The 25,629-nt window shown below is 36.0% G+C and overlaps 1 protein-coding gene across 3 annotated transcripts in view; it reads left to right on the top strand.

Moving 5' to 3' along the window:
- EPS15 (epidermal growth factor receptor pathway substrate 15) overlaps positions 1-25,629 on the top strand; it is a 143,996-nt gene that overhangs the window by 82,254 nt on the left and 36,113 nt on the right. For all 3 annotated transcript variants that reach the window (XM_082688403.1, XM_082688404.1, XM_082688402.1), the window contains exons 13-15: positions 3,574-3,646; positions 19,225-19,386; positions 19,823-20,020. In XM_082688403.1, the coding sequence (XP_082544529.1) occupies positions 3,574-3,646; positions 19,225-19,386; positions 19,823-20,020 (433 nt within the window). The remainder of the gene's footprint in view (positions 1-3,573; positions 3,647-19,224; positions 19,387-19,822; positions 20,021-25,629) is intronic.

The raw sequence follows: 25,629 nt of genomic DNA, 5'->3' as shown, positions 1-25,629 counted from the left end.
CAGTTGAGCAGGGAGCCCAATGTGGGACTCGATCCCGGAACTCCAGGATCATGACCTGAGGCGAAGGCAGTCGCTTAACCAACTGAGCCACTCAGGCGCCCCTGGTTTTTAGTTTCCAACTGTTTTCTCTTTTTTATTGTTCTCTGGTTGGAAAACAATGAAGATTTATTTTCAGGAAAAGACCCTAAAACTATATTTCTGGGAAGGGCTTTGAAGGTGACTTAAATCTGTTTCTCTGACAGTGTGGTATTATATCAAAATTAAGACAGATGGCTCACTCCCTTCTCCCCATAAACAGCGCCTGGAGAAATGAAAGTGAACTGCATGGACTTGGGTCCCCACTGTCCTTGTGAATAGCTTTGACTAATTCATCGTAAATTTATGCAGTTGTCAACTTTGGGCTTTGGTTTTCTTGCTGGTTCGCATATTAGCTTCCACCAAATCAGAACCAGCAGCTTTTGGAAACTAGGGAGCCTTATCCCCAGCCTTTCTTTATGTAAAGCTTTGGTATTTGTGGATTTTTTAGGATGTGCCAGCATCTTGGGAGTGAACAGGGTCACAGAGATAATCTAAGATAGGAGGTATGTAGGATCATTCCTTTTCTCTTCTGGAAGTTACTAAGCTAAAAACACAAGAGCTTTTCCTGTCATTCAGGATGAGTAGTGGTTTGGGCAAAATGCTCACACACCAATTTTTGAAATATATCTTGCATCTGTCTTATCACATGTATTGGTGGGCTCCTTGGGAAACTGCATATAAATGTTTTTTAATGTGGCACAGAATCTTGAAAAGATTAGGTTTTTGAATTATTAATGATAAACAGAAAGCTTTGTATAGTTATGCACAGAAAAATATATGTTATTTGAAAGAAAGGAGAATATAAGAAATATGACCCACGTCCCATTCTCTTGCACCTAAGCATCTTTATGCATCTAAAAGTATTTAGCCATTCTTACTTGCTGGAAATGAGAAGGATAGCTACAGAGGTTAAGAGTCTATGGACTCTACATCTGAAACTAATAATGTACTATTGGCTAATTGTATTTAAATTAAAAAAAAAAAGAAGAGTCAATGGAATATCACAGAACAACATCCCTGAAATTATAATCTAAGTTAATGAGAAAATAATTTGATTTTTAGTTTCATTTATAGGACAGATTTCCAATTGTGATGGTTTTAATAGTAATAGAACCGATGTTTTTTTTTTTGTTTGTTTGTTTTGTTTTTTTTTACATCTTCTCTTTAGTAATATATCATACACTACTTGGTTTTGATAATAAAAGAATTATTAGGAGACCAGAATTTCACTAGATAAAAGTGGATCAGAAGTTAAATTTAATTGATCTCAGTACTGTGAGAATTAATGCCTAACAATCTCATATTTTTGTTTAGTTGGAAATAAACAAAAATGGGAATGTTTGGAGAGATCACTACTGCTCCCCTTACTCCCGCACCCAAAATTATGAAAAGGAATCTCTACCTTTTAACCTTCCTTCATTTTACCCAAACAGAGACTGTATTATTTGTTGGTGAGAGCTGATAGTCCTTTGTAATCTGTTTTCTTTGTCACCCGGCTAGCTTCCTTTTTTTATTTTTATTTTTTAAAAAGCTCTCTTACTCTTCTCTCTTGGCTGTGTTGTCAGCTCACTGCTTTCTTGTAGCCCTGTTTTCCTGCCTGCACACTTGATCTTTGAGTAGACATTGTCAGTAACAGCAGTTAACAGAAGCAGAAAGGATTGAATACAAACATGCATACTAGTGTGTGGTGCTGATCTGTGAAGCTGTGTGATATTTTCTATTTTTGTTATTAGCTACCTTCAAAATGAGGGGGCATAATTGATACTTGCCCTGTGTGGAATGCTTCTGAGAATTTGCAGTTGTGGGGAGGGGGCTAGTTTTTCATGTGACTTACCTCTGACATGCTGCAGCAGGAATGAAAACATTCTTATGCTCACATAAGGAGGGAAGGAAAAATTTCTTTTTTTCTTCAAGATTGAGGTTGCTGAATTTGTGTGGTATATTTAGGTTTTTCTTCCTGTGATTTCTATTTTTTTATTTTACCTAATTTTATAAGGGTTGGGAGTGGGGATGACCTTTGCATAATAAGTAGATTGAGGTATGGGAGGAATGGGCTGCAACAGTGATTCACATGGTAAGGGACTATTTAAAATCTCAGCAACATCACGACCCACATTGCGACCCATTTGAAAAATGGTTAGTGAGCTCCTTGGCCATCTCAAGTGTTTAAAAGTAACAGTATACAAATAGGTTTTATTCTTGGGCTTTTTTCTTCCTTACAAATCTTAAGAACGTTATGCCTGCATATCCAAAAACAGTTGATTTTTGTCTACATTTAAAATATCACCCCAAAAAGGGGAGAAATGTAAATATAGCATTAAGTTGCCCCTTAAGGATCTTCTCTGGTGTAATTTCCCCCACTTTCCTTTATGCTACAGCTTAATGGAGCCTGAGCTTATGTTTGGATGATGTCTGGGATGAAACTGAAATAATAGGCTTGAAGCTCTAAGGAGGAACTCTGCAGAACTAGTTTGGATGACTTCTTAAATGCCATCCCCCTTCTTCATGTTGCCTTCTTTTACCTTTCCTCCCACCCAAAAATGTATTGCTGTAGAATTCTATGGATTTTTCTCTCGTTTTGTAAAAAAGAAAAAAAAAAATGAAGGGAGCAAGTCAGTGTGTGTGTGTGTGTGTGTGTGTGTGTTTTCAGTACAAGCAGTTAAATTTATTACTCCAAAAGAAATAGCTTTATATTGTAATTCTGAATCTAAGGTTGCTTAGGACTCATTCATTAGGAATGTAGCTCTGATGGAAGCATGTAAGAATTTAGATAATATATCTCAGACTACAAGTGGATCCTAGTATTTTTGATCAGAAGAGTATAGAACGAGATAAATGCTAAATGTGATTCTGTTTTTACTTAGTATACCTTGTTTTATGTATTTGATCAACTGGAATTGACAAGTGGTCCTAAAATAGCTTTTTTGAGTAGAGCAGTATTTGATGGAGCAAATGGATTGTCTATTGACAGTCTTACCCATTTCTTCTGTGTTCTTTCATTCTAAAATTGGTACACACCAGTGATTTAAGGGGAAATTAACACTTCAGAAAATGTCCTTTTCCTTAATATTGTTGACTATTTCTATTAGCCATTTTCATTTGATTTGACAGTGGTACTTAAGGGTTAAGCGTACAGAGCTGATGCAACCCCTCCTTTTTTCACCAGCAGTTTTCATTGGACATTATTTCCATAGCAACAGTGAGATCAGTGAAACCTGAGTGTTTCATTGATTATTTTTCTCCTCTTCCTTTTTTAATCTATTCTCTTTTCACCACATTTTAGTGAGAAAGCATTTTTTTTTTTTTAACAAACAGAGCTTATATTGATTTCTATTCCATAAATAATTAAAAGAGGGTGGAAAACTCTGCCCTTCAGTTAAAAATTGAATGTTTCACTATGTATTTAAAAAGCGATTCAGGGTTAGGAGGATGGATAACCATACCGGCTGTAGCTGATGTTCTCAAATATTCTTGCATTGTTTGCTGGTCTTCTAGGGAAAAGAATAATGTGGAACAGGACCTTAAGGAGAAAGAAGATACTATCAAACAGAGGACAAGCGAGGTTCAGGTAAGTGAACTATAAAATTCAGTATTCTGTTTCTGATTTAGAAGGATTCATTTTAAATGTATAGGGTCATTTACTGTGTGATGGTTGTGGTATTGATGGGTAGGTCAAGAAAATACCTGTTATTTATGTGACATAAATATTTGCCTTTTGCAGAATGATAGTTTTTCTCTGAATTCTGGCCTGCACAGATTATACTGCAATGAGAAAGCAGTATTTTTTAGCATAAATTTCTAGTTTTGAAAGTATTTTTAAGATAATATTTACCTATACATCGTATCATTAAAGGTAAGTTTGAATGACTTGAGATGTAAATATTATTATACCGATAAAATTAAATGAGATCATCATCATCACCATCACCATCATCATCAAAACACAAATTGCTTTTTATGAATGTGAAATTTTGTTAGCTAGGAGACCTAGTATTTTTAAAGGGCTGTTTCTCATAACACTGGTAGGGTGGGAAATGATATGAAACAATTTAAAATAGCATTTTGTAAGTTAAAGCTTAAACTTTAGCATAATGAGATTTAATTCATTTTCACTAAGTGTTGCATTAAGTACCTTCATTTTACAAATAGAAAAGATAATAAAACCTTAGTTTCTGATTGAGAAATGGTACAAAAAAGGGTATTTCAAACATTTAAAAAAAAATAGAAAATTGAGCAGTGTTGCATTTAGGGCAATAAACAGTGCATGTGACCATGTTATTTGGGCACTGTTGCCCGAATGTTATACCAGCACATACAGGAGGTTGGATGTAGAAGCACTATTATCAGTTGCCAGTAAAAGCATATGGGTGGGCCTTTTAAAACATGTTACTTATATGTTGGATTTCTGTGCTTGTGCTGATAGTTTTAAATGAATGAAAGCTCTAAATTGGTAGATCCATTGTTTTGTTTTGATGTAGGACATGCAGCGAGATTGTCTATGAGATGTGTTATGCCTGGGTGCAGAGAATAATTTACTGAGAGATTGAGGAAGAAGCCAAAGAGACTTCTTGTTACAAGTTGGTTATTTTATTAGATTGCTACCTTTACTGTATATACTGGAATTTTCCTAAAGATGATGGAAAAGTCAAGAGATCATCACTAACATATTTCCCTTTGTGGTAGTGAAATGGGGGGTGGTTACCTCCATTACATTATTTCCATGCAGTTTTTGAGCTTCTTAGGAAATGAAAAGAGACACAGACTTAAAGCAGTTACTACTGAAAATAGCTTAAGAATGGGAGATAAAATAATCTATAAAAATTTCCTTAATCTGAAGAAATACAGTTACTGATGTAACATGGGACAGCTTCTAAATTTAGCCAGATAGGGTTTCGAAGTGTGAAGGTTTTTCTGATGGACAGTATTTTGTTATTTATGTACATCTACCTTGGTTTTTCTGCATCTTTTGAGACTGAATTTACAAGGCTGGTTTGGAACAATACTGAAATTTATATTGTTTCTTTCAGGCTAAATGGGCTGTTCTTGAATATTTGATTTCTTACAATTTTAGAAGTTTTGTTATTCGACAAAATTTCTTCATGATTTTTTTTTGTCCCTTTTCACTTAGTGGTAAGGTGTATGTTAAATCTTAAGCTTTGCTATATTCAGAATGTATAATTAGCAGAGGGAGTCTATTTTCTTCATTGGGTGCTGTAAATAAAAGGCATCTTGGAGCATGCTTAGTACAGACCAAGTTGTAATGTTTGAACATAAGTTCGTTGAAAAGAGAACTTTGGATTAAAGTTTTGTATTAGTAGATTCATTATTCATTCCACTCCTATACAGGTATCTCTGTATTATACGTGGTAAAGAGACACTAGACTAAGAATGACATGGATAAATGACATCTACATGTAATTAAAACTTTTAATTTTGGTGATTATTTTCAGTTTTCTGAAGCACAGTTTTCTGAAGCAGAAGTGGTAATAAGTAGATTTCATTACTTATTGATTAACTCTGATTTACCCAGTGGTAATGAGGCACAGACTAAGGAATGATATGGATAATTAATATCTGTAAGTAACTCTTAAGTCCTAGTTCTCTATTTTCTTTTCTTTCTTTTTTTTTTTTTTAAAAGATTTTTATTTATTTATTTGACAGAGAGAAATCACAAGTAGATGGAGAGGTAGGCAGAGAAAGAGAGAGGGAAGCAGGCTCCCTGCCGAGCAGAGAGCCCAATGCGGGACTCGATCCCAGGACCCTGAGATCATGACCTGAGCCGAAGGCAGCGGCTTAACCCACTGAGCCAGCCAGGCGCCCCTCTTTCTTTTTTTTTTTAAAGATTTTATTTATTCATTTGACAGAGATCACAAGTAGGCAGAGAGAGAGGGGGGAAGCAGGCTCCTTGCTCAGCAGAGAGGCTGACACTGGGCTCAATCCTGGGACCCTGAGATCATGACCTGAGCTGAAGGCAGAAGCTTTAATCCACTGGAGCCACCCAGGCGCCCCTATTTTCTAATTTCTATGGCAAAAAGCAGTTTACTGGAATTATTAATTAATAGCAGAATCAAAGAACTTCAGTGCTTTCTGACCCCACTTTCCAAATGAGAAATGCCTAAGTGAAGACAGGAGAAAAATAAGGTAGTTTTGAACTATTAGTGAGTGTCTGCCTAATCCAAACTTGGCTTTTTGAGTGTTCTTGCTTTTCTTTGCATTTATAAAGTCATAGATAGTAATTATATGAGCTCATATCTCAAGCACAGAAACCAGGTTTTAGATGTAACCAAAGTGCCAAAAGACTAGTTCTTTTTTGTTTTGTATCTCTGTAGTCTTTAGTCCTAATACAGATAAATTAGGAAATCTGCTACATAATTAATTCCTAAATTTTTGTTTCCTATCTGTATTCCTGTGAACTACAGTCTTGAGCACTTTCAGTTCAAGATTTTTTTCTTGAAAAACAAACCAGCAGTTAACTTCAACTTTTTTCCTGAAATGATCACTGTGAATGCATATGAGGTATACTGCTAGTTCATCAAGTTCTGTGGAGAAACTAGGCCCAAAGTGATCCAAGGGGAAAAAGCTATAAAATGCCATTCTATCTCAAAGGTATATGGTTTGGACTTCTGTTAAGGGGAGAAGGCAGACCCACATTCTTTCCTACTTTAAATTGCCTGTAAACAATTTTATTAAAGTTTTCTTGTGAGTGGTTAAGGAATTAGGAATTTACTCTCCTATGTACTTTTCTTCAGTGTTGCATAAAAGTTTGTAGGAACTACATGGTATCTGACAAACTTGATTTCAGATTCTGGGTCTGACTCTTCCTAGGTTTGTAACCCTAAGTAAGTAATTTAACACTCTACACAGTAGCTTTCTATTCTGTAATATGAAAGAATAAAAATACCAAATACTTAGAGTTGCTGTAGGAATAAAATGAGATAATGCAGTTACAGTGCCTCAGAGTGATTGGTACCATGTAAAAGTTCAGTAAATGTTCTGGTTAGTAATAGAATTCTATACCCTACTGTTATCTACTTATTATCTATCCTCCCTTCATCATCAAGCTCTTCCTTCTCTGACTTCTTTCTTCACTTAGAGCTGTCTACACACAGGACTCACCAGTTTGAAAATAACCTTTTTTGTTTTTTGATTTTTGTTTTTCTGTTACTATTGCCACGTTAGCTACCAACCTGTTTTTCGCTTTTTCTTTTCTTTTTTCTTTATGTGGCCATTTTTTCCTCTTCCTGTCCTTTCAGGTAATCCTCTTTAGTTTTCTTGTTTACCCATACAACTGTGCTTTAATTTTTCTTTCCAGAACCATAATAATCTTAAGGCAAGATCCGTTGGTCTTTTCTGCATTGGTTCCTGCTTTCTTGAATTGTGTTCTGTCAGATAGTCCAGATAGTCACCTGCCTGTCTGACCCTTTGCTTCTGTTGCCTTTGCCAGGGACTGATACATACCTCGATGCCAGGGACTGATACCTTCCCTTCCTTTTTCATACCACTGGCATCCATATGCTGGTAATTCCCAAATATTTATCAAGCCCTCTACTCTCTAATCTCACATCTCCAGTTAAACATTTTGGTGTTTATCATCTTCTTTTCTTTTCTTTTTTTTGATGTTTATCATTTTCAAAGTCAATGTGTCTAAAATGAGTCTCATTTTGTTGAAAAAAAATTGGCTTCAGTTTTGGACTCTCCTATTTTTGTAAGTGTTTTCTTTCTCATTATCGCCACCCTTTTACCTAACATCTGAAATTTAGAAATCAGATCATAAGGCTCTTCTTGCCCATCCTCTTCTTGCCCTTCTTCCTAAACCAATTTTAGTATCATGACTCTCAGCTGTGAAAATCTTTACTGCTGCCCACTGCTGCTGTTAATGATGGGAGGATGTCATATCTCATGGATATATTGGAGATAGGAAAAAAAGATGAGGTACAGATCCTCCTCTTATATTACTTATTTTTTTTTATTGTCTGCCTCTATTCTGTGTGCCCTACACATTCTCTTTCTTATTTCTACCCTCTAGATCTGTTGTGATCTATAATGTTCCCTGTCTCCCTGCTTATGTGAATTCTGCCCATGCCTTAAAGCCCAGCTCAAATCCCACCACTTCTCTAAATAAAAGTTTTCCTTCTCTGTCTATTAGTCTATATCAGTCTTTCCTATGTTGAAACTCCCAGAGGAGTGTGTATTTACCTAGATGGTATGTCCAGTAGGTTATCTTCTTGTGCTATGTGGTGTGTGTGACTCCAGTATCTTCCAGCCTCTATTGTAAACTCTTTAAGGTAAGAAATTGTACTGTGGAAAATTTCTTTCACTATATTTGATAATATATTATTAGATGGAGATAAATTTAAGGAAGCTGTTCACAATAGAAATGAGTAAACTTCAATTTTGTAGATGAAATTAAAAATAGCCAAGACACACCCAGAAACCTTACACAGAAAGGATTGAGAGCATGGTAGGTTCATAAAGTCATACTTTTCCGTAAAGTTCATGCTTGTTCATGCTACTGTCCTGCAAAAGAGGCCCCCACTTATTTGTACTTTATCAGTAAAGCTTTAGTAATCATAGTAATTGTCCCTTTTTGGTTCATTTTAATCACTTGGGTTTTTTTTTTCCCCTTAGATGAAGAGGGATGACTTATTTTGGGTAGAAGTAAAATTAGATACATGAGCTCAACATTCTTTTCCTAGCGATAATGCTCTTAGAACATGCTGCGAAGCATATGATTGGGAAATAAAGGCAGGCTGTTGGTGAGGATTTCTAACACCCACCTAGTTTAATAGACTTCCTTTCTGTTCTTTGACCTAAACATCTTGCTCTGTAGTTGGTACTTTTTTAATAGTAAGAATATTCCTGTAGGGGTGCCGGGGTAGCTTAGTTGGTTGAGTGTCTGCCTTTAGCGAGGGTCGTGATCACAGAACTGTGGGATCGAGTCCCACAGTCAGCTCCCAGGTCAGCAGGGGGGTCTGTTTCTCCTTCTACCACTCCCCACTGCTTGTGATCTCCGTCTCTCAAATAAATAAATACAATCTTAAAAAAAAAGAAAAAAAAGAATATTCCTATAACTTCCATTTTGAGAATTAGGCCAACATAATGAATGTACCTGATTATTTCTAGTTTGGGATTAGTCTGTAGAATTTTAAAAATCAGTTAAATAACATTTTTATAAGATTACTGAAATATTTAAAATTCCCCCTGTTCTCATTAATAATTCTTTAGGTATAGATATACTAGTATAAGTACATGTCTTTATATATGCTTTGGGGTTTTTAAGTGAGTATTCATAAGTTGGTGGTATTTTTATTTTTTATTCTGTATTTTATGTGAAACAGATGCAAATGTATTCATGTTGCTAATGCTTAATAGGTTTAATACTTAAGTTACTTCTTCAGTTGTATAACTCAGTTGGATTGCTAAAATAAATTTTACTCTTTTACTGTAGCTAAGAGTTTTTATGTATTTGTTTAAATTCTGTTTTTTACTACCTTTGTCACACTTCATGGGATTTGGAAGGATGGGGATGAGTTTATCATTTTCATTAACTTGTGTGATTTCTAGAAAACAGGACGTTTTCCTTGAAAGTTCTTTTTAAATAAAGCCAAGATACTAGCTCAAAGATCCCTTCTTTGATGAGGAACCTTGGATGTGGCTGCTTTGGTATTTTTCTAAAACAGACCTTGGCACTCTATTACTGTAGTTTTTTCACTCCATTCTTTCAAGAGTCTTAATTGTCGTTATCCTCCTTTTCTTCTTTTGGTGGCAGATAGGCAAGTAGAGCATAACCAGGAAGGCTTCTGCAAATGACTTCAGTCACTTACTTGATAGGATGGCATTTGATAGTGCTGAAGTCGTGCACTGAATCAGAAGATGATTTTCTCAAAGGACTACCTTAAAGTTAAGAGACAATTATCCTAGTTAGTGGAAGATACTGTTTGCTAGGAGAGCCTGTGACTGCCCTAATCAAGGGCAGGGTTGGCAGAGGGGGGGCTTGGGCAGGTACGCCAAGAAGGAGATGTGCATTTGTTACCTTCACTTAGTCTCAGGATAAGCAAACTATACCAAAAATAAAATAGCCAAGAATATGGGAATACTGATATTTATAGGGAAATTGCATTTCAGTGGTGGTAGCATTACAAGTAATTTTGCAGTGAAATTTGATTCTGATTCTTGTAGTATGTATGTTTGCATCTGTTCATTTTGATTTTGTGCAATTTAATAACTTTTAAGTTTGCTTCCTGAAAGAGTAGGCCCTTTTGTGTATGGATTAGTGTTACGCTTTTTAAGAGATGATTTTTTTAAAGATTTTATTTATTTACTTGAAAGAGTGAAAACCAGAGAGCAAGAGTAAGGTGAGAGAGCACAAGCAGGGTGAAGGACAGTGAGAGAAATAGACACCCCACTGAGCAGGGAGCCCGATGTGGGGCTCAGTCCTGGGACTCCACTTAACTGACTGAGCCACCCAAATGCGCCAAGAGATTATCTTCTATTATATTTAGAAATAGACATGAAGATGGGGCCCCTGAGTGGCTCACTCAGTTAAGCATCTTACTCTTGATTTTGGCTGAGGTCATGATATCAGGGTTGTGAGATCAAGCCCCAAGTTGGACTCTGCACTAAGCGTGGAACCTGGTTGTCCCTCTCTCTCTGCTCCTCCCCGGCTCGCTCGCTTGCTCGTGCGCGCTCTCTCTCTCTCTCAAATAAATAAATAAATAAAATCTTAAAAAAATAAACATAAAGAAACATTAATTATAATTAGTTTTAATAGGGACATCTATCCAGCTTAGAATATATCACTAAGGTGAGCTATTTTCTCAATAACCTTTTTCTTGAAGCCTATAGATATTACTATGTGGATTTTTACTGCAGCTAAGAAGTGAGCCTAGAAAATTTGAGTGAATTTGTTTACTCTGTGGAAAAGAAAGGTCAAGAATGAGTAAATATTATATAGGCTTGTTTATTCCCATTCCTTTTGCACAAACTTATCTTCAAAGAGTGTATTTAAAGTAGCTCACTAAAAAACTAGTTTTGAAAAATGTTTCTATTTATTAAAGGAAACCAGCATTATTCCTACTATTGGTAGTTCTTACATAAAATTCGGTCATATCTGAAACATCTGAATATTTTTATATTGGTATGAAACTGCCAGAGGTATTTGATATTTTAAAAACTCCAAACTTGACATTTTCAGGTTATAAAAGTAATATGGGTCCATAGTAATCTTGTAAAATACAGAAAAGTATTTAAAACACCCTACAACTTCACATTCTACAAAGAGCCATTGTTAACATTTTGTTATATTTTTATGAATATACATAAATGGCTTTATATTTATTTGTGATTATACTATACATGCCTCATATTCAGCTTTTAAAAATTAGCATTAGGTCCTAGACATTTTCTTTTCTTTCGTTTCCTTTTTTTTTTTTAAAGATTTTGTTTCTTTATTTTAGACAGAGAAAAGAGCAGGGGAAAGAGAGGGGCAGAGTGAGAGAGAGCGAGTCTCAAGCAGACTCTGCACTCAGTGCAAAACCTTACTAGGGACTCAGTCTGACATCACACCTGAGCTGAAACTAAGAGTTGGCTGCTTAACTGACTGAGTCCCTCTAACTAACTAGCGCCCTCCCCCTAGACATTTTCTTATGTTATGTGACCCATTTAAGGTAGATTTTATTTTTAATTAGATTTATAGGAGTGTCTGGGTGGCTCAGTTCTTAAGCATCTGCCTTTGGCTCAGGTCACAATCCCGGGGTCCTGGGATTAAGCCTCATATGGGGCTCCCTGGTCAGTGGGGAGCCTGTTTCTCCCTCTGCCTACTCCCCCTACTTGTGCTCTCTCTCTCTCTCTTACTGTCAAATAAATAAATAAAATCTTTTTTTAAAAAAGCAGATTTACGGGGTACCTGGGTGGCTCAGTGGGTTAAAGCCTCTGCCTTTAGCCCAGGTCGTGATGCCAGGGTCCTGAAATTGAGACCCGCATCGGGCTATCTGCTCAGCAGGTCTTCGGGCTATCTGCTTCCTCCTCTGTCTCTCTGCCTGCCTGTCTGCCTCTCTGTCAAATAAATACATAAATTAAAATCTTAAAAAAAAAAAAAGCAGATTTGCAATAGAAGTGGAGGCATCAAAATTGCATCTATTTATAAAGATTAAATAGTATTAGAGATGAAGCCCAAGATTTTTTGGTGGGGGGAGGGCTGGGAGACAGTGGGAAATCAGTCTAAAGTATTTGAGGATGAGACTAAATAACAGATATTTTTTCCTTTACCCACTCCTGAACATTTTTAATTAAAGGGAAAGAAAAAAATTTTTCCACAGGATTCTTAAAAAATGCTTTTTAGACTAGCACATCATTATATATAAACTGTATAATAACTTTATGACCAAAGTAAGGTTTTTATGATGGATTATATTCCCAAACTAATACAATTACTTGAGCTGTAGCTGGCATTTAAAAAAATATTTAATAATTTACTTAAAAGAAAATTTCAAACCACCTTAATTTTCCCAACTACTGCGTTAAAATGAAGCTGTTATTCCACTTTTTTTTTACATAACACTTTTACATAGTGTTATGTAAAAAAAAAAATAAATATATAAGCTTAAAAACACAAGAAAGGTGTATGCCACAGTAATTTGTCTAAAGCAGTAAAAATTATTTCCATATAATGGAAATTTTAAATGTCAGATCAATCTTGGTCTATAGATGATGAAAATATTGAACCAGTGTAGAAATTTAGGCATATGTTAATTTAACAAAAAGCATTTATCATAGGTCATTTTGATGTTAGTGTTAATATTGACTTATAGTTTAAGTGCAGAGTGAAGGTTTTTACAGAACAGTAAAAGAACATGAAATCCTCTCTATCAACATCAGGCACATATTCCAAGAGTTTCTACCAGGTACTTGGAACTTTGTGGTAGTTACATATCATTGTTTAATTAATCCTCTGGAAAGTGCTATGCATTGTACTAGATTGTAGAACCTCAAAGAAAGATGAGACATTGGCTCTGTCCTTCAGTTTAGTGTGTAGAGGTAACTATAATACAATGTAGTAAGTGTGATAATAGAGGTTAAGGACAAACTGCGATAAGAATACAGTAAAGAAGGCTCAGGATGAGTCAGAGATTAGGTTTGGCTGGGCTTTGAAGAATGGGTAGTATTTCCAGGTAATGATGGTGTGCAAGAACTCTCAAGGCAGAGGAAATGGCTTAAGAAAGGCACTGGGACATTGAAGTATATTGTCTCTTGGAGAAAGAAGATGGTTTATTGAGGCTGGGGTACAGGTGAATGTAAGGAAAAGAGGGTAATAGAAGAAGAGGAAGGATAACATGGGGCCCAGTATTGAAGGTTCTGATGTATCTTGTAGGCAGTTTTACTTTAGCCTACAGGTAAGAGGAAGCCATTATATATTTTGCAGAGGGACTAAAGAACTCTCCTTTACAATGGGTTACTTTTTTAAAGAAAGTGGGACATTTGGAACAAGAAGAAACAAACAAAATATGAATCAAGGAAGGGACAGTGAAAACTATTGAGAGCCAATGCTAGGTGCATATCTAAAACTGTATCTTAATTTTGAGTGTGGATCAGCTAACAGTATCGGCAAGGTTAATAATTTTAGGCATGAAAAAATTTAGGCTTGCCGGTAGACTAATGATAAAGTACCAATGGAGCTTACCATTATGAATCTGTAATCACATAGACTCATCGAATGTCCACACAAGAGACTTTCATGATCTTCCATTGTGTGGGCCCTTTAAAGGGAACTTTTTAAAGAAAGCAGCATGATAGTAATTGCATTTTTAGATCAATCAGTTGGTTGAGAAAATACAAGTAAAAATCAGTTATTAAAAGCATTGTTCGATGTTTTATTTAATCAGAGAAGCATATACATATATTTGAAAAATAGTGGCATACTTGTGAGACATTTGATCTATAGACACTGTGTAACTTGGTGATGAAGGACTCAGACTCTGGAATATGTAGAACCTACTTTGAATCCATTACCTGCTAACTGTAACTTTGGATAAGTACTTGTCCATCTGTGCCTCAGTTTTCTCACCCATAAAATGTGAATAACAATAGTACCTACTTCATAGATCTGTCATATGGATTATAAATGAATTAATATATGTAAAGAGACTGGGACAATACCTCGCACATTATAAGGACTATTGTAGAAGTCCTTGTTTTGTGTAGTCATGCAGTCATTCAGAGACTGTCTTCTAAGTTTTTCTTTTGTTGTTCTTAGATTCTTGTTCTGATGAGTACTTGATGGGGTCTTTGAATAGTATGTTATTAAAAAGATACCATTATTTTTAGAAATTTGTGTTCACAATTTTATTTCATCTTTTTTGAGATCTCTGTCCACCTCATGCCAAAACATGTGTTAGAGTTATCAATCCCTTCTTCCTCACTTGTGGTTCCTGGAGAGAATTAAGTCCTAATTCCTTTTGGAAACCTTTTTATAAACAATCTCTCTCCTGTATATCTGCAGTGGTACTAGTATTGTACCATTCTTCAGAGAATTGGGAAAATAGCCACTCAAATGATTTTTCTGTGGTCCAGGCGAGGAAGCCCAAATGTTAGAGGACATATAAATCAGGGCATCTTGGCTGCTCTGTTTCATGTGGTAATGATAATGGCAGTGGCTGCTTTCATCTATTTGCCGAGGTCTCTTTTGTATTTTTTTTTTTAAATAGACTTTTTTCTTTAGAGCAGTTTTAGGTTCGTGGTAAAATTAAGCAGAGGGTACAGAGATTTCCCACTGTAATGTTTTAGTTTCTGTAGCTTTTGTCATTAAACATAAAGTATAGTACATAAATAAATATAGCATTTTAAAAATGATTAATCTTTAGGAAATTCCTTCCTACACTGAGATCTCTATTTTCTTCCATACATTTTTTTTTTAAATTTTATCTTCCATACATTTTAAAGTTTTGATTTTCACAGTTAGGTCTGTAATACACCTGGACTTTATTTTTCTCTTTAATGTGATTTACAGTCTTCTTTTTATTTTATTTTTTACCATATGGGTATGCCCAGCACATATACTGAATATTTAATTCTTTTTCCTTCCAGTCAATTTTTTTTTCCAAGTTCGTGTCAGACGGGTAATGTGCTGATGTTGTAACAAGGTTTGAGGGGAGCTACATGTCACACAATGGTGTGAATACTCAATCATCATGTTTATGAACTACAAAAGGATCCTCCTTCCAGTCAATTTTAATGTCATGTTTTCACATCATTATTTCTGTGTATATTAGATCTCTGTCTAAATTCTCTTTTCTGTTCCCTCAATCTATTTTTCTATCCTTGATCAATACCAAACTGTCTTTAATTATTTTAGTTCCCCTATAGTTCATAATACCTGGTCGGTTAAGTCCTTTTATGTTTTACTGTGCTGTTTCTTTTCCTTTTTTCTTCTAAATGTGTTTTAGAACCAGCTTGTCAGGCTTCTTGCAAAGCCTTATTAGGATTTTAATTGAAATGTATAGATTAATTGGGAAAGAATTGACATCTTTATGATGTCACTCATCATTCACAAATATTTATGGAGTACCTCTTGTATACTGGGAACTGGGAAGATAGCAGTGAACAAAACTCACAAATACCTCCCAGCTAGTGGAGCTTATGTTGTAGTGGAAGGCAGTAGACCATAAGCAATATAATTTATTTAAATTATATGCTCTGTTATTCATAATAGCCCAAAACTGGGAGCAACCTAAATGTCCATCAAATATGTATCCATACAATGAATACTGCTCAGCAATAAAAAGGAACAAACTGCCTATACATGCAACAACTGAGACTAGATTTACAAAGCTAGATACAATAGATTATGTATGGTATGATTCCATTTATATGAAATTTCTACAAAAGGCAGAAACTGTAGTGACAACAAATCATTGGTTCCCTGGGGCTTCAAATAGGAGTGAGGGTTGACTGCAAAGAGTATGAGGGAACTTTTCAGATAATGGAAGTGGTGTAAACTGGGTTGTGATGATGGTTGTACAATTGTATATTTGCTAAAACTTACTTAATTGTATACTTAAAATGGGCAAATTTTATGATACGTAAATCAAATTTTAGTCATGAAAGAAATTGAAGAAGACACAAAAAGATTGAAGAGCATTCCATGCTCATGGATTGGAAGAATTGTTAAAATGTTTGTACTGCCTAGAGTTATCTATACTTTTGGTGCCATCCTGATTCAAAATTCCACTGACATTTTACAAAGAGCTAAAACACACAATCCTAGAATTTGTATGGAACCAGAAGAGACCCCAAATTGCTAAGGAAATGTTGAAAAAGAAAAAGCTGGGGGCATCACATTGCCTGATTTTAAGCTTTGCTATAAACTGTGATCACCAAGGCAGCATGGTACTGGCACAAAAATAGACACATAGACCAGTGGAACAGAGCAGAGAGCCCAGATATGGACCCTCAACTCTATGGTCAAATAATCTTTGACAAAGCAGGAAAAATATACAGTGGAAAAAAGACAGTCTCTTCAATAAATGGTGCTGGGAAAATTGGACAGCTCTGTATAGAAGAGTGAAACTCGAACATTCTATGACACCATACACAAAGATAAATTCCAAATGGATAAAAGCCTCAACCTGAGGCAGGAATCTATCAAAATCCTAGAGGCGGAGCGCCTGTGTGGCTCAGTGGAGGTCAGGATCCCAGGGTCCTGGGATTGAGCCCCACATCGGGCTCTCTGCTCAGTGGGGAGCCTGCTTCTTCCTCTCTTCCTGCATCTCAGCCTACTTATGATCTCTCTCTCTCTCTCTGTCAAATAAATAAATAATTTTTTTTTTTTTAAAAAGATACATCTCCAAAGGCAAAGGAAACAAAAGTGAAAATGAACTTTTGGGAGTTCATCAAGATCAAAAGCTTCTGCACGGCAAAGGAAACCGTTAACAAAACAGAGGCAACCCTCGGAATGGGAGAAGATACTCGCAAATGACACTACAGACAAAGGGCTGATACCCAAGATCTATAAAGATCTTTTCATACTCAACATACACAAAACAGAGAATCACATCAAAAAAGGGGCAGAAGACACGAGCACACACTTCTCCAAAGAAGACATACAAATAGCTAACAGACAAATGACAGATACATGAAAAAATGTTCATCATCATTAGCCATCAGGGAGATTCAAATCAAAATCACATTGAGATACCACCTTACACCAGTTAGAATGGCAAAGATTAACAAGACAGGAAACAAGTGTTGGAGAGGTTGTGGAGAAGGGAACCCTCTTACACTGTTGTTGGGAATGCAAGTTGATGGAGCCACTTGGGAAAACAGTGTGGAGATTCCTTAAGAAATTAAAAATAGAACTACCCTATGACCCTACCATTGCACTACTGGGTATTTACCCCAAAGATACAGACGTAGTAAAAAGAAGAGCCGTTTGTACCCCAGTGTTCATAGCAACAGTGGCCACAGAAGATATGGTCCGTGTATTATGCCTCTATCAGAAAGGATGAATACCCAATTTCTATATCAACATGGATGATACTGGAAGAGATTATGCTGAGTGAAATAAATCAAGCAGAGAAAGTCAATTATATGGTTTCACTTGTGGAGCATAAGGAATAACATGGAGGACATTGGGATATGGAGAGGAGAAGTGAGTTGGGGGAAATCGGAGGGGGAGACAAACCATAAGAGACTGTGGACTCTGAGAAACAAACTGAGGGTTTTGGAGGGGTTGGGGGGTTGGGTGAGCCTGGTGGTGGGTATTATGGAGGGCATGTATTGCATGGAGCACTGGGTGTGGTGCATAAACAATGAATTTTGGAACACCGGGAAAAAAAAAAAAAAGAAACAATAAAAAAAAAAAAATAAAGCTGTTTAAAATAATTATTTTGTACCAATACAGATGAGCCTTGAAAACATGCTAAGTCACAAAGAAGTAAGTCATAGAAAACCAGATGTTGTATGATTTAATTTATAACAACTATCCAGAATAGACAAAGCTTATCAAGATAGAAAGTAGATTGATGGTTGCCTAGGGTGATTGGGAGGGAAATAGAGAGTGACTTGCTACTGGGTATAGGGTTTATTTTTGGGGTGATTGAAAATGTTCTAAAAATAAATTGTGATGATTCCATAACTCTGAAGGTACTAAAAGCCGTTGAATTGTACACTTTAAATAGGTGAGTTGTATAGTATGTTCATCTGAATAAAGTTGTTCTAGAAAATGAATAAAACTACTGCTATATATGAAGGAGACTTAGGGGAGGGAGGTGGTGGTAATGGTGCTGGTGAGGAAGGCCTCACTGTGAGAAGGTTATAGTTGAGCAAAGACTTGAAAGAGATGAGGGTTTGAGCCATATGGATACCTGGGGAAGACCTTTTTCTAGGAAGAAGGGATAATCAATGGAAGATCCTGAGAAAGGAGCCTGTCTGGTATGTTTGAGGAGCAGCAGCAGGGCCAGAGTGACTGAGCAAGGGAGAGTGCAGTAGGAAATGAAGTTGGAAGTTGCAGGGCCATTGTGAGGGCTTTGGTATTTACAGTAAGGGAAATGGGGAATCAGTGCCGAATTTTGTATAGAGAAGTGACTCATCTGACAGAGATTTTTTTTCAGTGGCTGCTGGGCTGAAAATAAACTGTAGGTAGCCTGGGTAGAAAAGCAGGGAAACCAGCTAGAAGGCAGAAATCCAAGAGAGAGAATGGTGACTTGGACCAAAGTTGAGGAAAAAAGTGGTCAGATTTTGAATATGTTTTGAAGGAAGAAGCAATAAAATTTGCTGACAGATTGGAGATGAGATGTGAGAGAAAGAAAAGAGTCAAAGAACATGCTAGATTTTTTGGCCATAGAAATTAAGAGGGAGAAGATTGAGGATAAAGCAGATTTTGGGGGGGAAATACCAAGAGTTCTGTTTTTGACATGTTCGAGAAGCTCATCAGACATCCAAAGATAGGTTTGAATAAGCAAATTGGATTTTAAAATCTGGAGTCTAGGGAGGAAATCCTAAAGTAAAGACAGTATTTAAAGCTGGGATATCTCCAATCTGCCAACACAATATATTTAATAAGACTTTGTATTCCCTTAAGATGGGGTTTTAAAAATTGTTAACCTTCCCCACTTTCCAAAGATAATAAATGTTAATATTCTTGTATTTCAGGATCTGCAAGATGAAGTTCAAAGGGAGAATACTAATCTACAAAAACTCCAGGCCCAGAAACAGCACGTACAGGAACTCCTTGATGGACTGGATGAGCAGAAATCCCAGCTGGAGGAGCAACTGAAGGAAGTTAGAAAGAAATGTGCTGAGGAGGCCCAGCTGGTAAAGTCTAGGGTGGAAACATTCTTCGCTTGTTGTTGCTGCTTTTGTTGTTAGGTAGCAATCTAGTCAACAGTTGGGGCACATAAAGGAGTTGGAGCACTGTTCATCCAGAAACTATAGGTCCTCTTTTTGGGAAGGGGGCACTTCCTGTACTGCTTTTCCAGATTTTAACTGACTGAGCCACCCAGGCACCCTGATTATTTTCCAAATTTTAGCTGAAAGAGTGGTACCTATGCCTTCAAGTCCCTCTATTTATTTCCTAATTGCCCTTTTCTACCAAAAATACATACTTAAAAAAAAAAAAACAAAACAACAAAACCCCACCAAAATAGTAAACTGAACAAATAAACATATTTGCATTATGGAGCATTTTAATGACAACTCTTTTTTTGTTTGTTTGTTTTAAATCCCCCTTGTCATTTCTCCCATGTTACAGATCTCATCCCTGAAAGTTGAATTAACTAGTCAAGAATCTCAGATCTCTACTTATGAGGAAGAGCTGGCTAAAGCTAGGGAAGAGCTTAGTCGCTTACAGCAAGAAACAGCAGAATTGGAGGAGAGTGTGGAGTCAGGGAAGGCTCAGCTAGGACCTCTTCAGCAACACCTGCAAGATTCACAACAGGAAATCAGTTCAGTAAGTCTTTGTGGCAATGAGACATGCTCAAATGGGGCTTCACCATATCCTCTTAGTAAATAATACTTTCTCAATTTGTGTTCTTTCCTCTCTGCCTAGTCTGTTATTTTTTTATTCTTTTTATACAAGTAGGTTTCTTGTTGCCTGTTATAAGTTAAAATTGTCATACATCTTGTACATCTGGTTATTATCACTGGAGTCATGGCTAAGGGTATGGGTTTTGTAGATGTATGGTTTAGGTTCATGTTCTGGCTCTGCCACTTACTGCCTGAATCATCTTAGTATCAGATTCCTCATCTTTAAAATTGGAGAATTTTTAAAAAATTGGAGAATTAACAGTCCCTCTACCTTTTACGTCTGCTGTAAGGATTAAATGAAATAAATATAAAGGATTAAACACTATGAGACAGTTTAGCATTGTCTAAATGCTCTCCAAGTGTTTGTTTTTATGTAACCTGCCCTCCTCAACCTTAGCTTATTTGGTGACCTTTATTATTTTAATTAGGAAATTGTTCTTTATATAGATAAAAATGCTTTGTTATGTGGGTCCACAGTATAGATCTTTTGCTTTGTCATTTCTAGGCTAACCTAAATGGAGAATAATATTTTATAGAATGATAGTAAGATGGTTAGGAGGAGAGAGATGGTGTAGCTCATTCCTTTCATTTCAAATTTGAACAAACTGAAGCCAAGGAAGGTTAGGCAACTTACTTACCTGTGGTTAACATTGCCTTTAAAAGAGCCACAGCCCAGAATCCAGATCTTCTAACATGTAGTCCCGTGTTCTCAGTTAATTATTATGTGTAACAAAGTCCTACCCCTTGTTAGGCTTTCTTCCCCACCCCCTCTTTTTTGCAAAAAGATTTATTTATTTATTTATTTATTTATTTATTTATTTATTTGACAGAGGTCTCAAGTAGGCAGAGGGGCAGGCAGAGACAGAGAGGGAGGGAAGCAGGCTCCCTGCTGAGCAGAGACCACACCCCTCCCCCATCCGGGGCTTGATCTCAGGCTCCATCTCAGGACCCTGGGATCATGACCTGAGCCGAAGGCAGAGGCTTTAACCCACTGAGCCACCCAGGTGCCCCCTTTCTTCCCCTCATTTATCTCACAGCTAAATACCTACTCCCTCATCTTGAAAAACATGGCTTAATTTCTTACTGCTTTCCAGCATTTTCTGAACCCTGTCTATATTGGACTCTGCTTCTGTTACAGCAATAGTAACATTTTCCCCTGCATATTTGTTTATGTGTCTGTCTCCCTCAGCAGACTGAGCTTTTTGGACTAGAAACATTTTTTTCTCTCTTATCATTTAGCACAGTTCTTATCCCAGTGTAGGTACTCAATAAACAGGTAACCCAAAAGAAGGCTGTCTTAGTGGGAATGCTACCAGCTGAATGAATATTCTTTTTTTTTTTTTTTTTAGATTTTATTTATTTATTTGACAGAGAGAGAAAGATCACAAGTAGGCAGAAAGGCAGGCAAGCGGGGTGGGGGGACAGCAGACTCCCTGCTGAACACAGAGCCCGATACAGGGCTCCATCCCAGGACCCTGAGATCATGACCTGAGCTGAAGGCAGAGGCTTAACCCACTGAGCCACCCAGGCACCCATGAATGAGTATTCTTTAAAATAATTTTCTTCTTTGAGTTTACTTAAAATATTTTTTATAAATGATTTACATACCATAAGATTTATAGGTTTTAAGGATGCAATTCAATGATTTTCAGTAAACCTAGAATTGTTCAAACATCACAATTCAGTTTTAGAACATTTCTGTCACTCCTAAAACACTCCTTGGACCCATTTGTAGTGAGTCCCAGCTTCTGCCCTTAGGTAACTACTCGTCTGCTTTCTCCTTCTGTATGTTTGCCTTTTCTGAGCACTTCATGTAGATGAAATCAGACACTTTGTAGTCTTTTTCTTGAGGTTTTCTTCACAAGCATAATGTTTTTGAGGCTCATCTGTTTTATAGCATGTATCAACACTATTTCGTTCTATATTTATAAAGTATTTTGTTTATTCTCTCACTGATAAATGGGCATTTGGAATCTTTGTACTTGTTGGCTATTACAAATAATGCTGCTATGAAAATTTGCATATAATTCTTTGTGTGGACATGTGTTTTCATTTTGGGGGAGTATGGAATAGTTGATTATATTGTGAAGTTATGTTTAAATTTTTTTTTTAACTTTAAATTGCCAAACTGTTGTCCAAAGTCGCTGTACCATTTCACATTCCCACTGGCAGTATATGAGGGTTCCAGTTTCTTTCTCCACAACCTTACCAACACTTTATTGTCCACCTAACTAATTTCAGTCATTCTAGTGGGTGTGAAGTGGTATCTCATAGTTTCTAATTTCTACTTTTCTAACAACTAGTAATACTGAGTATCTTTTCATGTGCTTATTACCCATTTGTATATCCTCTTGGATAAAATGTCTGTATAAATCTTTTTCCCATTTAAAAAAAATGTATTGTCTAATTATTATTAAATTACAGAAGTTTTAAAAAATATTTCCTGGCTGTAAGTTCCTTATCAGATATTTGATTTGCAAATAATTTCTCCCAGTATCTGGCTTTTCTCTTTGTTTTTTGAAAGGGAATTTCTTTCAAAGGAAGGAACATAAATGAGAAAAGTAGAAAGGATTCTGGATATTATAAATTATCATTGAGAAAATAAAACAGTGTTTCTGAACAAGGAAAATAATCTCAGCAAACTATACTACGAAGTGTGCCAGATAATATTTGCTACCTGTGGAAGGAATTAATTTATATTCTTGCATCTGATCTCAAACCTCAAGAACAGACATACCAGGGGCACCTGGCTGGCTCAGTCAGTAACACATTTGACTCTTGATCTTGGGGTTGTAAGTTCAAGCCCCACATTGGATGTAGAATTCATTTAGGAAAGTAAATAAATAAGTAAGTAAATCAGCCACAGACACACAAAAAAAGAATAAACATACTGTTTTCTTACATTTGACTTAGTGACTTGTGTGTCTTTCCCACAGAGGGCAGTATTTTCCCATGGGCCTATTAAAAGATGAAGATCCAAACTGTGAATTACCCTGAAATTTTAATTGCTCTTTAAAGCTAAACTACAGCTTTTCTGGAAAGATGTATAACTTAGGGAAATTTTCTGACTTGCCAAATTTTCATTTCTACTTCTTACCTTATATTTATGGTAAGAAAAAGAAAAGAAAAATAAAGAACCTTTTACTTTAATTCTGTGTATCTTACTTACTCAGTATATACTGTTTTTATACAAATGTTTCTGGCATTGTGATAGTTTATTGCATTTCTCTTGCACAGTTTGTGAAGAACTTGTGTTAGTTGTGTAATTTCTTTTTTCTGTATCCTCCAAGTTTATGCAGAGACTAAGAAAGAAGACAGGCTAAGTGACAGGTGTGTGAGAGGGCCAGGCGCAGAAGGCCCAGTTTTGTTCAAGATTTTATTGTCTCAGAAGTAACTATAAGAAATAGGTTGTCTTGAATAGTACTCTTTGATAAGCAAGTATTTCCACATACTGCTTCATCTATATAATGGTTATTATTTTAGTGTTAAGGTTTCAAATTTTAGAATGTAAAAGTTTAGTGGATATTGAAATTATTTTAATGGTCATGATAAAATTTTTTAAAAAAATGAATTAAGACAGGAGTGTTCTGGATTGTTCAGAGCTTTTGAGTCTTTGGTGCTGCTTACTACCAAAGTGTTGGTTATTTGGGACTCCCTGAGCTGACCCAGCTTGACATACTGGTAACTAGAAGTGAATAAACATCATCTTACTGTTCTTCAAATGCATGTGGCCTGAGGTGTTAAGATCATTTTGTGAGCTTCATAGGTTCAGTCAGGGACAAGAAAAAAGTCAGAAGGGCCATGACTGGGAAAATAGGAGGTATTGCACAGCCCTGAAGCAGATGGACAAGAGGGGAGCTTTGCTTCTGGTCCCCACAGAAGACATCTCCCTGGCCAGTATAGTCAGTGATTGTGCCTAACTCAGTGAGAAACACTGCCTTATCCATAAAACCTAAAATTATTTTCTCCTTATAACGTAAAAGTGTTTCATACATGCACATTTTTTTCCCTAATACACATTGCAAGTTTTTCATATATATAAAAAAATTGAGTTAACTCTTGGTAGTAATGGAGTACTACACGATGTATATTTTTAAAATAGAAAGTGAAGGGCGCCTGGGTGGCTCAGTGGGTTGAGCCGCTGCCTTCGGCTCAGGTCATGATCTCAGGGTCCTGGGATCGAGTCCCGCATCAGGCTCTCTGCTCAGCAGGGAGCCTGCTTCCTCCCCTCTCTCTCTCTGCCTGCCTCTCTGCCTACTTGTGATCTCTCTCTGTCAAATAAATAAATAAAATCTTAAAAAAAAATAAAATAGAAAGTGAAAAGTCTGACATTTCTACTTCCTGGAGAAAAACAATATTTGCAGCATGGTATCTTTTTAGAATTCTGTCTGTACATGAATGCACCTCTCTGTGTGCCTGTGCATTCATATGTATTCCTATACAAGTTGTTTTTTGTTTAGAAAAAATAAAGACATACTTTGTATACAAAAAATAAGAATGAAATAAGACAGAAAAAAAAAAGAAAGAAGACAGAATAGGAAAAATGATGGTGCATTACATGGAATAAGGATACATATTACTTCATGAAACTTTTTCACAACTGTATATACATATGTATGTGCATATAAGTTACACGTTATAGATGAATGTGTCTATATTGCACATATGTGTTTATGTGTATATATACACACAGAGAGACCTAGCCAAATAAATACATGTATTTACTGGGTTAGGATGTAAAATCTATTTCTTTCCATAAATTAATGTTAAAAAAATGTTTTATAAGCCGCAACTTAATATCACTAGGAATATAAAAGGCACATGCTGTGTATTACAGATATGTAGTATTTTGGATTATTTACTAAATACAGTGCACTGTGATAGATACAAATGCTTACTGATATACATTGTTTAAATTTATAAGCACAATACTATGTCCATTTAGTAAACATAAATTAAGCACTATAGTATATACATCATTGTGGTAGATGTTGGCAGTACCAAGTTGATAGCAAAAGTTGTGGTTCCTACCCTCAAAGAGCTCAATGTCTTTAGCTTTTTAAAAACGGAGTGAATTAGTAGAAAAGAAACAGGGAAACTTAATTGGTACAATAGTGAGAAACGCAGTGTGCTAGGCACTTTTATACACATTGTCCATTATTTATACAAACCTTTACATTTTACAGAGTTCTTTCAGATATATCTTTGCCTCATATAATCATCTGTGGAGAAAGGTCTTACTTTATGGATTAAGAAATAAAGGCTTGAAGAGGTTACTTTAACTAAGATCTCGACTAGAAGGTGACAGAGATTGACTGACATCTGTTTTCCCAGTTGAATATAGTGTTCTTTTCCCAGGTTATGGCCCTGAAAAGATCTGTGGAGAATTACAGATTCTAAAATGAGCAACTTAAAAACCTTATGCAGAAAATAAGATTAGGGGAACTGAGCCTTGATTTATGAAATGTCCAGAAAACACAGGATGCTAATAAATAAAGTGAATTCCAATGTAATGAAAAAAAATATATTTTA

Source organism: Mustela nivalis (genome assembly GCF_964662115.1).
Source record: "Mustela nivalis genome assembly, chromosome: 10".
NCBI lineage: Eukaryota > Metazoa > Chordata > Mammalia > Carnivora > Mustelidae > Mustela > Mustela nivalis.
Note: the sequence above shows the minus strand (reverse complement) of the source record. Positions and strands in the feature narration are given on the sequence as shown.